Below are 13,308 nucleotides of genomic sequence, written 5' to 3'. Positions count from 1 at the left end.
GCAATGTACTTTAAAGTGCATTTATTTTAATCTTCAGTCTGTCCTGACCACATCTAAAATCCCAAAGATATCCCTTCACAGACCTTCTACAACTTTCCTTTGCATTCAGATTTTATCCCAAGCCATTTCTTTCCAAACAGCCAGATTATTTAGGACAAAATTACCTCTCTCTACCTTCAACAAAAATACATTTCCATTCCTTAAATCTTTCTCACATGTCTTCTACTTTTCTACATACAGAGTTGTTTCCCTTATTTCCATCAGTCTTAATTACATTTAGCAGAATTTTGCGCTGTTAGAAACTTTAGTCTCCAGGGAAGACTAAGTAAGTGCCCAGTTTTGAACTGTTATACCAGAAATCTCTAGATGGCAAATTTATGAATCAGTTAAGCACAAAACATATTTAGCAAGAGATTTAAATATCCTTAGTTTCTTTTCAATAAGAAGGCAAAAGTACAAACCAGTAATCAATGACTTAGCATTTTATCCTATTTGGAAAAGACCCAGATACCCAGCAAACTTAATTCTGCTTATCATCCAATCAAAACTTTAAAGTTTCAGTTTACCAAAGACTTTGAAATCTATCTTAACAATTACCTGTGAAAAGTTTGGCGAGATAGAAAATTAACTATCAATTTAGACATCTTTTCCTAATAGATTGCAAGAAAGAAAATATGAGCTTATTTCACCTTCACCAAACCTCAGTAGAATAAAAGTTTCATACTTTGTGCTGGTAACTTAAAAGACATGTCTATCTTAATTGAACCAACAGACTTAATGTAGTTTAAATACTGAATTGTGTTCTTCCTGGATCTTCCCCACTGTCAGTTTTTACCTGACACATCTAGAATGGGTGGTAGTAGGTCCAGAGGGTACTCTTCTTGCTCCTCGACAGTGAAGAGAGAAGGAACCATGGTGCCTGAGGCACCAAGGATGGTCTAGAAGCCAGTTGGACAGGATGCACCCACAGTGGTACAGAAACAAGAGAAGGGGGTGGGGAGAAGATGAAGGAGCAGATGCCATGTTTTCCCACTTACAGGGGGGAATAAGCAGTCCATGTCAGCCCAGAGAAGACAGGGAATTTCCCTGAAAGGGGATTTTTGCAGTTGCTTGAGAATATTCCTTAAGTCCCCATCCAGAGGTAGACCAATCACAGTTGGCTCCAGTTATAGCCATTAACCCAGGAAATGAGTGAGGGAGAAGCCTTCTCATCTATTTGGAGGAGGAACAGTAACAGAGAGAGTCAGAGTCCCCTTTGCTAGAGAAGGCCCGTGTTTCCTCCAGCAACCTGGGTTTACAAGGAGAAGGCCTATTTAGATAATTATTATCCAGTATGGCAGGAGGGAGTTTACTAAGCAGACACATTCAGGTAAATACATTTTGCTCTGATTACTGCAGAAAAATTCTCACAGATTCTGCTGAGGCCATGCAGTTACAGGAGCTTAGTCCTTTCCTAAGTTTTGCAATCAAAATTGTTTCCAGTGGGTTAAAAGGCACCCCAAGGTAGAGTCCTTGGGAACTGAAGAAGAACCCTACTGAGGCCATGCTCACAGAATAGTATAGAAGGTCCATTACCAAATCCCTCACCCTCCAACTGCTGGGTGGCATCCCATGCAGAATATATCAGAGGTTCCATTGTGTCAAAAGCAAGCAGAGCGTCCCTCGAAGAAGAAATTGCTGTTGATCACAATCCTGCTTTCCTCTTAAGGCATTCCTGCTGTAAAAGACCCCATAGGAGGAATGCCGGAATCCCTCCCCTACCCCATAACATCCTAGGCTTCCGATGGGGGAAATTACCCAACTTTGTAACTTTAAGTAGTTAGTAGAGGACACTGTCGGAAAGCATTACAGGTAGAAATCCATCATCATCTAAGCGACATTCCAGAACATCTTTACAGCCAGCTTCCCTAAGAAGTGGCCCATGGTTGGGATTTAATTCAATCAGGTACTGGTTTCAACCAGCTCCCAGTGAAGATCCAGTGGCCAGAAGCAGCTAGACTAGAGACATGAAGGGGATCACATTAAATCAGTCAGGAGAAAACCTCACAAGGGAGACTTACGATTGGCAGCCATCCTGGTGACATTGGTGACTGTCCCATGCCCAGGACAGACAACTTTGTATAAGGACAGGAATAGAGAAGTATCAAGTTTCTGAGTCTTCTTTCCATTCCAGCCAGCATAGTAACTTCCACCCAAAAGGTAGGTTTCTCCTTTCTGTAGAGTATCCATGACCTATAAGCCAGAGAATTACAGCAATCCATATAAAGGTGTTCAATAAGACCATGCTCCTTGAAGGGCCCCTGAATTGAGAGGAAAGGAAGAGGAAAGTACTCACCAAGTTTGCACCAAGGCTCAGAGTTCCTTTGAGACTCTAGAATCAAAGCCCCACATTGGGTGCCATATACCATAGGATATAGTAGGGTAGGCAAGGGACTCCAGCGCCCTCCTTCGGGGCCTTCTACGGCAGGAATGGCCCTTTGCTAAGGATGGCCTGTGTTTCCTACAATAACCTGGGTATACTAGGAGGAGGCCTATTCAGATAATTATCATCCAGTATGTCAGGTGTGGGTTTTGTTGTTATTGTTTTTTATTGCCTAAATCTCAGTAAAAATAACAAAATCATAGGACATAGAGAGAAATACGACTATATCAAAGAAATATAGTCCAGAAAGCACACTCTGAAGAGTTCAATTTTAAACTTGTTGTTGAAACATTTTTCAAACTGTGAGACAGATTTGGGATTACGGGACCTGAGAGAAGCAATGCTCTGAAGGTAAAAAGAGGAGAAGGATCATTAGTGGACAGGTAGGAAGACGTGTTTATAAAACAAAGGCTGTCCTATTACATAAATTTCTTACCTAAAAAAGAATCTCCTTAAATACTCTCTTTCTGGTACAAGCAGGCAGTTGAGGGGGGAGATAAAGAGCTTTTTATTTAATGTGCTAGGGTTTCTTGATTGCTTTTCACTCAAAATTATTGCTCATGCTAAAGTGTGCCATCGGGATGGCCCTTAGCCCTCATAGGCAACTAAGGAAAAGTCAGAATATCAACAAAGAATTCCATTTCATATAAAATCTAACAGATTTATCCTAGGCTGCCAGTGGGTGCCTGGTGAATAGACTGAAAAACCCATGCCATGCTGTCATATGCCATTACTGCCCTACCATATTTAACCCATGGAAAACACTAGAGAAGTTTCACAAGGGGGAAATTACCCAGTTTTGTAGCTTTAAGTAGTTAGTAGAGGACATTGACGGAAAACAGTAAGGATGGAAATCCATCATGATCTAAGCAACATTCCAATACAGATCTACGCAAAAGCACATTATAATCACACTGTCAGAAAAAAGGATAATCTCAAAAGGGGAAAGAGAAAATAGAGATGAATGTGAGTGATAAAACAAAAACCAGGATAAAGTTTATAACCTAAAACTTGATATATCCTGTGGCGGAAATTTGCTCAGCACTGATGAATTGCTGGAAGTGGAGCATGTTAACAGGGAAAGAAAAAAAGAAAGAAAAAGCTGCAGAGAAGTGGAACTGTAAGAAGAGAAAAAATAGTGTATAAGTAAGGAGTGCTTTGTCAGAGGTAAAAGATTGTTCTGTGATATGGCAGAGAGAGAATTTTACTTGAGGATAGGGAGATTGCACTGCTGTTTTGTTTCTGCTTAGTCTGCTAACAGCCTTTTATTGAAAATTACTTAGGGGCACCTAGGTGGCTCAGTGGGTTAAAGCCTCTGCCTTCGGCTCAGGTCATGGTCCCGGTGTCCTGGGATCGAGCCCCACATCGGGCTCTCTGCTCTGCGGGGAGCCTGCTTCCACCTCTCTCTCTGTCTGCCTCTCTGCCTACTTGTGATCTCTGTCTGTCAAATAAATAAATAAAATCTTAAAAAAAAAAATTAGTCTTTCTGTGGGTTACATAACTATGTATCTCCAGGTAAAGGAAAATGAGCAGACTGAAGATGACAGCGGAATACAATTTTAAGATATTTTAGCTCAAATAATCTCAAATGTCAAAAGGAAGTCAAAGCAAAGTAAAAGCTTATGAAGAAAAATTTAAGTAGAAAAATACACCCTCCTCCCCCACCACTCCCCTCTCCAAAAAGAAAGGATTAATTGTATCTAGACTTGTATACTTTTCTTACCTGTGCTTTGGCCAACTCACTTAGCCTCTTAGAGTCTCAGATTTCTAATTCATAGAACAAATGTGACAAAGTATCTGTAACCTGCAGAGTCATATAGTGATGAACAGCGTCTTGATCCTGGATCATCCATCATCCCTTTTACCCTTCCCCACAGAGAGTACTTACGCAGAAAACTTTGCATGTAGTCTTAGAGGAATTGGTTTATTTCCAAGTCCATCTGTGGTCCTCTTCTAAGTCCATCTTACAAAAGCATTTTCGAACATGAATCAAGTGAGAAAAAGGAATGACCATAAATGTCTTTCAAGAAATTTCTGGAGGACAGATATTAATGGCTTTTGATAGGGGAGATTTAGGCATATTTTTAGGCTCAGAATAAAGACCCAGAAAGAGGGGCGCCTGGGTGGCTCAGTGGCTTAAAGCCTCTGCCTTCGGTCAGGTCGTGATCCCAGGGTCTTGGGATCAAGTCCCGCATTGGGCTCTCCGCTCATCAGGGAGCCTGCTTCCCTTCCTCTCTGTCTGCCTGCCTCTCTGCCTACTTGTGATCTCTGTCTGTCAAATAAATAAATAAAATCTAAAAAAAAAAAAAAAAAAAAAGACCCAGAAAGAACTTGAGAGCATTAAGATTAGAGACAGAAGACCTATACACTGGGATCAGGAGCCCCAGTAAAAGAACAAAACAAAAAAGAGAATAAACTTGAAATAGTGATGAATGAAATGAAATTGACAGCTCACTTTTTTGCGTTGAATGAAAAAATTATTTGAATAGTTTTGCTAGTGACAGAACTCAAATAGAGGATGATGGGGGCTTCCCTAAGTTTTGAAAGTCATCTACTTCATATAAAGCATGTTTATATGGTTGGCAAAAAGTAGAGGAGGTACTTAATGTGGCAGCACTTGTTTTATGCAGTGCGTATCTTATGGCAGTCATATATGGAAGGATTGTGAATGCATTTACATATGTACCTATTCTTTGGAGTCCCCTCCTTTTTAAACAAAGTACTCTGCTGCTTGTTTTTGAATATATACACATATTTTCACAGTATTTTTAAGGCAGCAATTGATAAGCATTTTTAGATTCTTTGGTAAGACAAGTATGACAACTAAGAAACTTATATTTTTTTCTGGAGTACTATATATAACATTTAGACTATACTTTTTATGTTTTCTTGTTATAAGTACTGCTATAACAATAGGTATTTAGTAGGTTGAGTAACAGTATTAATAAGAATTTACATTTTCACTTGTCTTTGTTAAAGACTATAGAGAGTGATGGTGTTACCACCATACACATTAAAATTGGAATGATTAATTGTCTTTTTAATATTTAAAACAAATATGCCTTTTTTTCCTTTTACTTTTAGGTTATGAGATGGTCTGTGCAAGATGGTCTGTCCTTGAATTGGAAATTTTTAAGACTGACATATGCTGGTACTTTATCTCCTTTAAGTGGACTATAATTTCTTCTGTTCCAACCACTACATAAGCAAACAAAATAGCAAAGATCTGTTCTGTGTCAAGTATGACAGCCACAACTCGTGGCTCTCCAATAGGAAGGAATGACAGCCAAGGCCAGGCTCCTGATGGACAATCTCAGCCCCTCTTCCAACAGAATCAGGTAGGACATGTTAAGACTGTTTTGGGTGCCATTAGTTACTAAACAATGATGTAGATGTCTTGAATAATTTACAGTCATGGAAGCTAATTGTCATTTTAAGTTATATTTAAGAAGAGTCACTGAGACTTATAGGAAACCTGTCATACCTGCTTAAAAACGTTCCTTTTATTTTTTTAATATAAGACTCTGAGGATAAAAGAATTTAGTTATTTTATAACAGTTTGTTATAAGCATAGATTTAAGTCAGCTCTTTATACCATACTAACCTTATCGCTATGGCTAAAATATCTGTGCCTTAGTTTCTGTGTTTTTATTTTCATTAGGCAAGTAGGTAGTTATTTTTAAGTATTGTAAGCTGCATTTATTATAGCATATATGAACCACCCACAGCCTGAGTCTGTCAGAGATTTGAGGACCCTATCCTTCCAGCCTTTGGGAGCCATGATGCTGGACGCATGCCCCACCCGTATTTGCAACAGCTCTCAGCCTTCATGAATGGCAGACCAGACCAGCCAGGGTCCCCATTGTGCGACTCTCCCACAGGGATATATGGTGGTATAGGGACCACAGCTGCCCCCAGGTTGGTTTGGTTGACAACGTTTAAAATGTTTTCTCTTTAGTTGCCAACAATTTAAAAATCAAAGTATTTCAATTAAAAATCTGGCTTTTTGGCATCTCCAGATTTTTCATATTAGACCTACATTCCCACTTTACAGCAGTTAGTTACAATTGCATGACAGTCCCCAATTTTAGATGGGAAATCATATCCCCACCATACCCTCTGGTCACTCAGCGTCGGTAGTCAGTAGCAATTCAGTCATTCACATACTTCTCATCACCACAATGTCTCTGTTCTTATCTCTAGAAATAGCAGAAAAAGTCAAAGTTGTACTGCAAAGACCTCACAACTCAAAGGCCTACCTTATTTATTATAACCTTTCTGTCCCTGAGGGCATCTGAGTTAGAGATCTGTGAACTAGCAGTTTCTGTAGGTTAATTGACAGTAAGTAAACCAATGTTTGTAAAAGGCCCAACCCAGGTTTTGGTATCAAAGCTTAGTTCTGGCCTACATGGAAATAATTAATTTTCCTTTTTTCTGAAAGAATCTGTATATGATTAATGAAATATTAATGAAGGGTTTATATAACATTAATCCTTTATTTCTGAAAGTGCTAATATATATTTTTTTCTTGCTCAGTTTTTCTAGGGGGATTAGTTTCTTTAAACTTCACAGAGTAACATTTTGCAGTTAGCTTTGGTTTTTTGTTTACACTTCTAAATGAATCTTTAATCTTCATTAGTTCTTTCCTTTTGCTTTCTTTGTGTTCCATTGATATTCATTTTTTAGTTTCATGATACAGAAATTTAGATGAATGTTTAGCTTTTCCTTGTTTTTATATTTTCCAAAACATGCATTTTAAATCATAAATTTTGCCAGACTACGTCCTACAGCTTTTAATGCATTCACATCTGATGTGTTTTGCTTAACACATTTAAAAATTTGTGTGGTGATATTTAATGTAAGAATATTTTCAGAAATTTAGTGCTTCCCATTAAAGCATTTGGAGGTTTTCTGGTTAACCTTTTTGTCATTGAGTTATAGCTTAATCCCTTTGTGGTTAGAGAGTATATTCTTTGATGCCACTCTTTGGGAATTTATTGAGGATTGATCTGTTGTCCAGCATATAGTAATTTTGAATATATGAGAATTTGAAGCAATTTGTATGTTTTACTGTTGCATTTAATGTCAGTTATTTCCAGTTTGCTTATTATGCCTTTCAGATGTTCACTATGGCCTTGTTTCATTTTTGTTTTGTTCTAAATTTGCTTGTTTTCTAGTAGTTGAGAGGTGTGTTAAACTACTTGGGATGTGGATCTGTCCATTTCATTTTTTTGTTCTATCAATTTAATTTAATTTTAAACACTATTTGCGAAAGAGTGCCTGTGCACATGTGTCTATAGGGGCAGAGGGAGAGAGAGAATCTTCATGCCAACTCCTAGGCCAGTGCAGAACCCAACACAGGGCTTGATCTAGGACCTTGAGCTGAAATGAAATTAGGAGTCCGATGCCCAGCTGACTGTGCTGGTGACTACCTAAGCGGTCCTGTTCTGTGGATTTTAGTGAGATATATTTTGAACCCATAAGATGCATGCAAACTGAAAATAGTGACTTGGGGTTGGATGGTTGGCCCATTAATCCTTATGCAGAGATATCTTTAATCTCTACTAATAATTCTTGTGTTAAAAATCTATCTTGCCTGTTATGTATTCGTATAAATGCTGCATTATCTTGGGGGAAGGAGCAGGGTTATTACATGTATTGTCTTTTCTTACTCTTTTTAAAGCACTCATTTTTATTGCTCCTTTTTTTATTGTGTGTCTTTCATAAATTGCCTTGAACCCTGCCTTTTTAAGTTGTCCACTGATACTTTTTTCTTTTTTTTTTTTTTTTTTGAGATTTTATTTATTTATTTGACAGAGAGATCACAAGTAGACAGAGAGGCAGGCAGAGAGAGGAGGAAGCAGGCTCCCTGCCAAGCAGAGAGCCCGATGCGGGGCTCGATCTCAGGACCCTGAGATCATGACCTGAGCTGAAGGCAGAGGCTTTAACCCACTGAGCCACCTAAGCACTCCTACTTTTTTCTATATAAAGAGGCTTTTTAGGTTCACAGCAGAATTGAGCAGAAAGTACAGGGTTCCTGTATCTCCTTTGCCACCATCCTGCTAATACCCCTATGTATGTTAGCCTTTTCCACCAGAGTGGTGTTGGCTAAATTGACAAAACTACAATGACATGTTGTTATCACTGAAACTTCATAGTTTATATTATGGTTCACATCCTCCTTTTACATTCTTTGGGGTTTGACAAGTGTTTAATGATACAAATATACCATTATGGTATCATATAATACTTTCCCTGCTCTAAAATATGCTCTTCCTTTTCATTCTTTCTTCCCCTGAATCCTTGGCAGTTAATTACCTGCCTATCCAGTTTTGCCTTTTCCAAAATGTCAGATATTTGAAATCATATGGAGTATAAATTTTTCAAAACTACTTATTTCACTTAATATTAGGCACTTAAAGTTCCTCTGTGTCTTGTCATGGCTTTAGTTGCTTTTGTGTCTTTTTTGTTTGTTGGTTGTTTTTAATCACTGAATAACATTCCATTGTCTGGATGTAACATATTTTATCTGTTCACTTTCTGAAGGACATCTCAGTTGCTTCCAAGTTTTGGCAGTTATGAATAAAGTAAATATTCATCCATGTGCAGGTCTCTTTGTGGAAATGTTTTCAACTCATTTGAATGAATACCGAGGGGTACGATTGCTGGATTGTATATTAGTGTATATTTAGTTTTGTAAGAAATTGCCAAACTGTCTTCCAAAGCAGGGAAAGCAGCAGACTGAGGGAGAAGACGACTCCCCACTGAGCAGAGAGCCTGATGCTGGGATTCAATCCCAAGACCCTGGCTGGGATCATGACCTGAGCTGAAGGCAGCCGATTAACCAACCGAGAAACCCATGCGTCGTGATCCATTCAGTCTTTGTGTGTTTTGTTTGAGTGTTGTTGTTTTTTTTTTTTAATTTTTTATTTTGTTTGGTTTGTTTTTAAGTTTTCAGTCTATTTAAATTCTAGCTAACACAGTATAATATTGGTTTCAGGAGTAGAATTTAGTGATTCATCAGTTGCATATGACACCAGATGCTTATCACAGGTACCCTCATTAATACCTGTAACCCATTTAGCCCATCTCCCATTTACCATTTACCCTTTTTCCATTTACCCTTTCCATTTACCCTTTTTCTCTAAACTTAAGAATCTCTTATAGTTTGAGTGTGTTTTTTGTATTGTGTCGTTTTTCTTTTGTTCATCTGTTTTGTTTCTTAAATTCCACATATGAGTCAAATTATATGGTATTTGTCTTTGACTTATTTCACTTAGCATTATACTTTCTAGCTATATCCATGTCCTTGCAAACGGCAGATTTCATCCTTTTTCAAGGCTAATTAATATTCTCTTGTATGTATGGAAGACATCTTTATCCTTTCATTGGTTAGCAGACACTGGGGCTCTTTCCCTAGTTTAGCTATTACCGATAATGGTTCCATAAACTTTGGGATACCTATGTCCCTTTGAATCAGTATTTTTGTAGGCAAACTTAGGGTCCCCCTACTATTCACCATCTTAACTTCTGCTTTACTAAGTAAATACTTGTTAGTGCAGTTGCTGGTTTAAAGGGTAATTCTGTTTTTAACTTTTGGAGGAACCTTCATACTGTTTCCAGAGTGGCTGCACCAATTTGCATTCCCACCAACATTCCCACCATTGTCCACATCCTCACCAACACCTGATGTTTCATGCGTCCTTGATTTTAGCCATTCAGACAGGTGTTAGGTGATATCTCACCATGGTTTTGAGTTGTATTTCCCTGATGATGAAGGTGTTGAGCATCTTTTCATGTGTCGTCTTTGGAAAAGTGCCTGTTAATGTCTTCTGCCCACTGTTTAACTGAATCGCATTTTCGGTATTGAGTTTTAGAAGTTATTTATATATTTCAGGTACTAAAAATGTATCAGCTGTGTCTTTTGCAAATATCTTCTCCCTTTCTGTAGGCTCCCTTTTAGTTTTGCTGATTGGTTCCTTTGCTGTGCAAAAGCCTTTTATCTTGATGAAGTCCAGTAGTTCATTTTTGCTTTTGTTTCCCTTGCATCCAGAGACGTATCTAGTAAGAATCCAGGTTTCTGCCTGTGTTCTTTTGGATTTTTATGGTTTCTTGTTTCACATTTAGGTCTTTCGTCTGTTTTGAAATTTAATTTTGTGTATGGTATAAGAATGTAGTCCAGATTTTTTATTCTTCATGTTGCTATTGGTTTTCCCAACATCATTATTTATTTATTAGACAGAGATCACAAGTGGGCTGAGAGAGAGAAGGAAGCAGGCTCCCCACTGAGCAGAGAGCCCAATGCGGGGCTGGATCCCAGGACCCTGGGATCATGACCCGAGCAGAAGCCAGAGGCTTTAACCCACTGAACCACCCGGGCGCCCTTCTCAAAATCATTATTGAAGACACTTTTTTCCCACTGGATATTCTTTCCTGTTTTGTTGAAGATTAGTTGACCTTATAGTTGTGGGTTCATTTCTGGGTTTTCTGTTCTGTTCCATTGATCTATGTGTCTGTTTTTGTGCCAGTACCATGCTGTTTTGATGACTATAGCTTTGTCACACAGCTAGAAACTCACAATTAGGATGCTTACAGATTAGCTTTTTCTTTTTCAGGATTGCTTTGCTTATTCAGAGGCTTACGTGGTCCCATTACAAATTTTAGAATTATTTGTTCTAGCTCTGGAAAATGCTCTTGGTATTTTGATAGGGATTGCATTAAATGTATAGATTGGGTAGTATAAACATTTTAATATTATTTGTTCTTCCAATCCATGAGCATACATTGCACTTTTTTTTTCTTTTCTTTTCTTTTCTTTTTTTTTTTTTTTTTTTTTTTTTGCTTTGTTTCTGAGGGAATGTCCAATTTTGCTCTTATCCTTGGTCCTTTGTTAGATGTACATAAGGTGTTCTTTCCCCTCCATGGTTTCTTGCAGGATTTGTCTTTAGCACTTAATTTCTGCAGTTTGAATACCATATGCTTAGGTGTACCTTTTTCTGCTTGGCATTTTCTGAGTTTCCTGGTCCATGCTTTGGTGCCTTACACTAATTTTAGGGAAATTCTCATTTTCAATTACTATATTCCTTCCTCTCTTTCTTGCCATCTGGTATCCTTACTATGTGTATATTACATGTGTGCAGTTGTTCTACAATACTTGAGTACTCTTTTTTCTTTTTTCTTTTTTTTTTTAACTTTTTGCTTTGTAGTGTTGGCAGTTCCTCTTGACATATGTTTAATGTTACAGATTTCTGTCCTCATCTGTGTCTTACCTACCAATGAGCGCATCAGAGCCCCCCAAAAACCAACTTTTTGATAGTATAGTGTTTTTGACCTCTAGCATTTCTTTTTTTATTCTTTCTTAGAATTTCATCTCTGCTTACATGACCCATTTGTTGTTTTCATATCTGCTTTTTCTGTTAGAGTCCCTACCATTTATCAGTTGTAGTTAGTTAAATGTTTGGTTGGATAACTTCAATATCCTGGTCATATCAGAATTTCATGTTTTCTCTGTCTCTTCATACTCTGTTGATTTTCGTGTACTGTGTCTTGGGTTTTTTGTTGAAACTTGGACATAATATACTGAGTAAAAGCAACTGCTGTAAATAAACCTTTCATATTGTGTAAGTATGGAGCGGGAGGATGCATAGAGAGGACTGGAATTGAATATTTAACTTTCCTCCACACAGAAGTCTCTACAGGCTAGAGTTTCATATTTCCATTCTTCTAGTTTGGTTCTTATAAAAACCTAGATTAGGACCTGGTAGAGTAGCTTCTCTTGAGGGTAGGCTTTATTAAGAAGAACAGAGTGCTGTATCATATTTCAAAAAAGCTACTTTGCATCTCCTCCTGGAAATTAGGAGCTTTTTCCATGATCCTCTCTTGACTTGATAGGATCTGGAGGTAAAAATTACAAAAATATGAGTGTTCCTCTGTTGTTTTTAACTCTCAGAGTTGGCACATCAGCTTCCAAGCAATTCATCAAGTACAGTTTAGGTTTTTCTGTCTTGCTCCTTATTTGTATGGAGGTTTTTGCTCATGGTTTTCTGCTGGTAATATTTGATTCTCTCTGTCCCTCTGATCTCTCTTCTGATTTTGTGGGCAGCAGTTTGCCATGTGACCTCAATTCCCCATCAGATCTGTGAAGAGTTATTGATTCAGTTTATTACTTCCTAGGAAGGAGTGACAGCTCTTAGATTTTTATATTCTGAACCAGATATCAGACGTCTCCTCCTATCCTCTTACTTCTCCCTCTCTCTCTTTTTTTTTAAGATTTTATTTATTTATTTAGAGAGCAAGTGGGCATTGGGAAGGGACAGTGGGAGAGGGAGACCCTGGGATCATGACCTGAGCGGAGGCCAAATGCTTAACTGACTCAGCCACCCAGGTACCCCTACTATCTTCTCTTTTATATTCTTCTATTTAAGCATCTGTATTTCACATAGCTTATGGCCATGTTATATGTTTGTCTTGGTCTTTCAGTTGTGTTTTCAGTCCTTTTAATATAAATGCTTATACATTTGGGATATTTGTCTTTTCTGGTTTATGTGCCTTAAGAATTTGGGAATGGCTTATCTGAGTCATTTTTTACTTTTGTTGTCAGCATCTTCACTAGCGTTGCAGATTTCTGAAGGCTTGACTAGGGTTGGGGAATCCATTTTCACAATTGTTCACTCCACATGACTTTTGATTTGATGCCTCAGTTTTTCAGCACGTAGACCTCTACAAAGGACTGCTTAATTGTCTTCGGGTCACTTTTCTCAGAAAGCTTGTTCTAACAGAGAGGAAGAAAAAAGTTTGATAACCTCTCTGGCTTCCCCTCAGAAGTTACACTGACATTTCCAAAAAGATACATAGTTAAGAAAGTTAATTACAGCTGTTTTACTAGC

General features: G+C 38.0%; 1 protein-coding gene across 4 annotated transcripts in view; it reads left to right on the top strand.

Annotated features, from left to right (window-relative positions):
• Positions 1 to 13,308, top strand: part of LOC125092594 (probable ubiquitin carboxyl-terminal hydrolase FAF-X) — a 168,259-nt gene that overhangs the window by 29,686 nt on the left and 125,265 nt on the right. For all 4 annotated transcript variants that reach the window (XM_047716957.1, XM_047716959.1, XM_047716956.1 and 1 more), the window contains one exon: positions 5,507 to 5,760. In XM_047716957.1, coding sequence (XP_047572913.1) covers positions 5,665 to 5,760 — 96 coding nt within the window. In that variant the 5' untranslated portion in view covers positions 5,507 to 5,664. The remainder of the gene's footprint in view (positions 1 to 5,506; positions 5,761 to 13,308) is intronic.

Source organism: Lutra lutra, chromosome Y (assembly GCF_902655055.1).
Source record: "Lutra lutra chromosome Y, mLutLut1.2, whole genome shotgun sequence".
NCBI classification, from domain to species: domain Eukaryota; kingdom Metazoa; phylum Chordata; class Mammalia; order Carnivora; family Mustelidae; genus Lutra; species Lutra lutra.
This window is presented reverse-complemented; position numbering and strand designations above follow the sequence as displayed.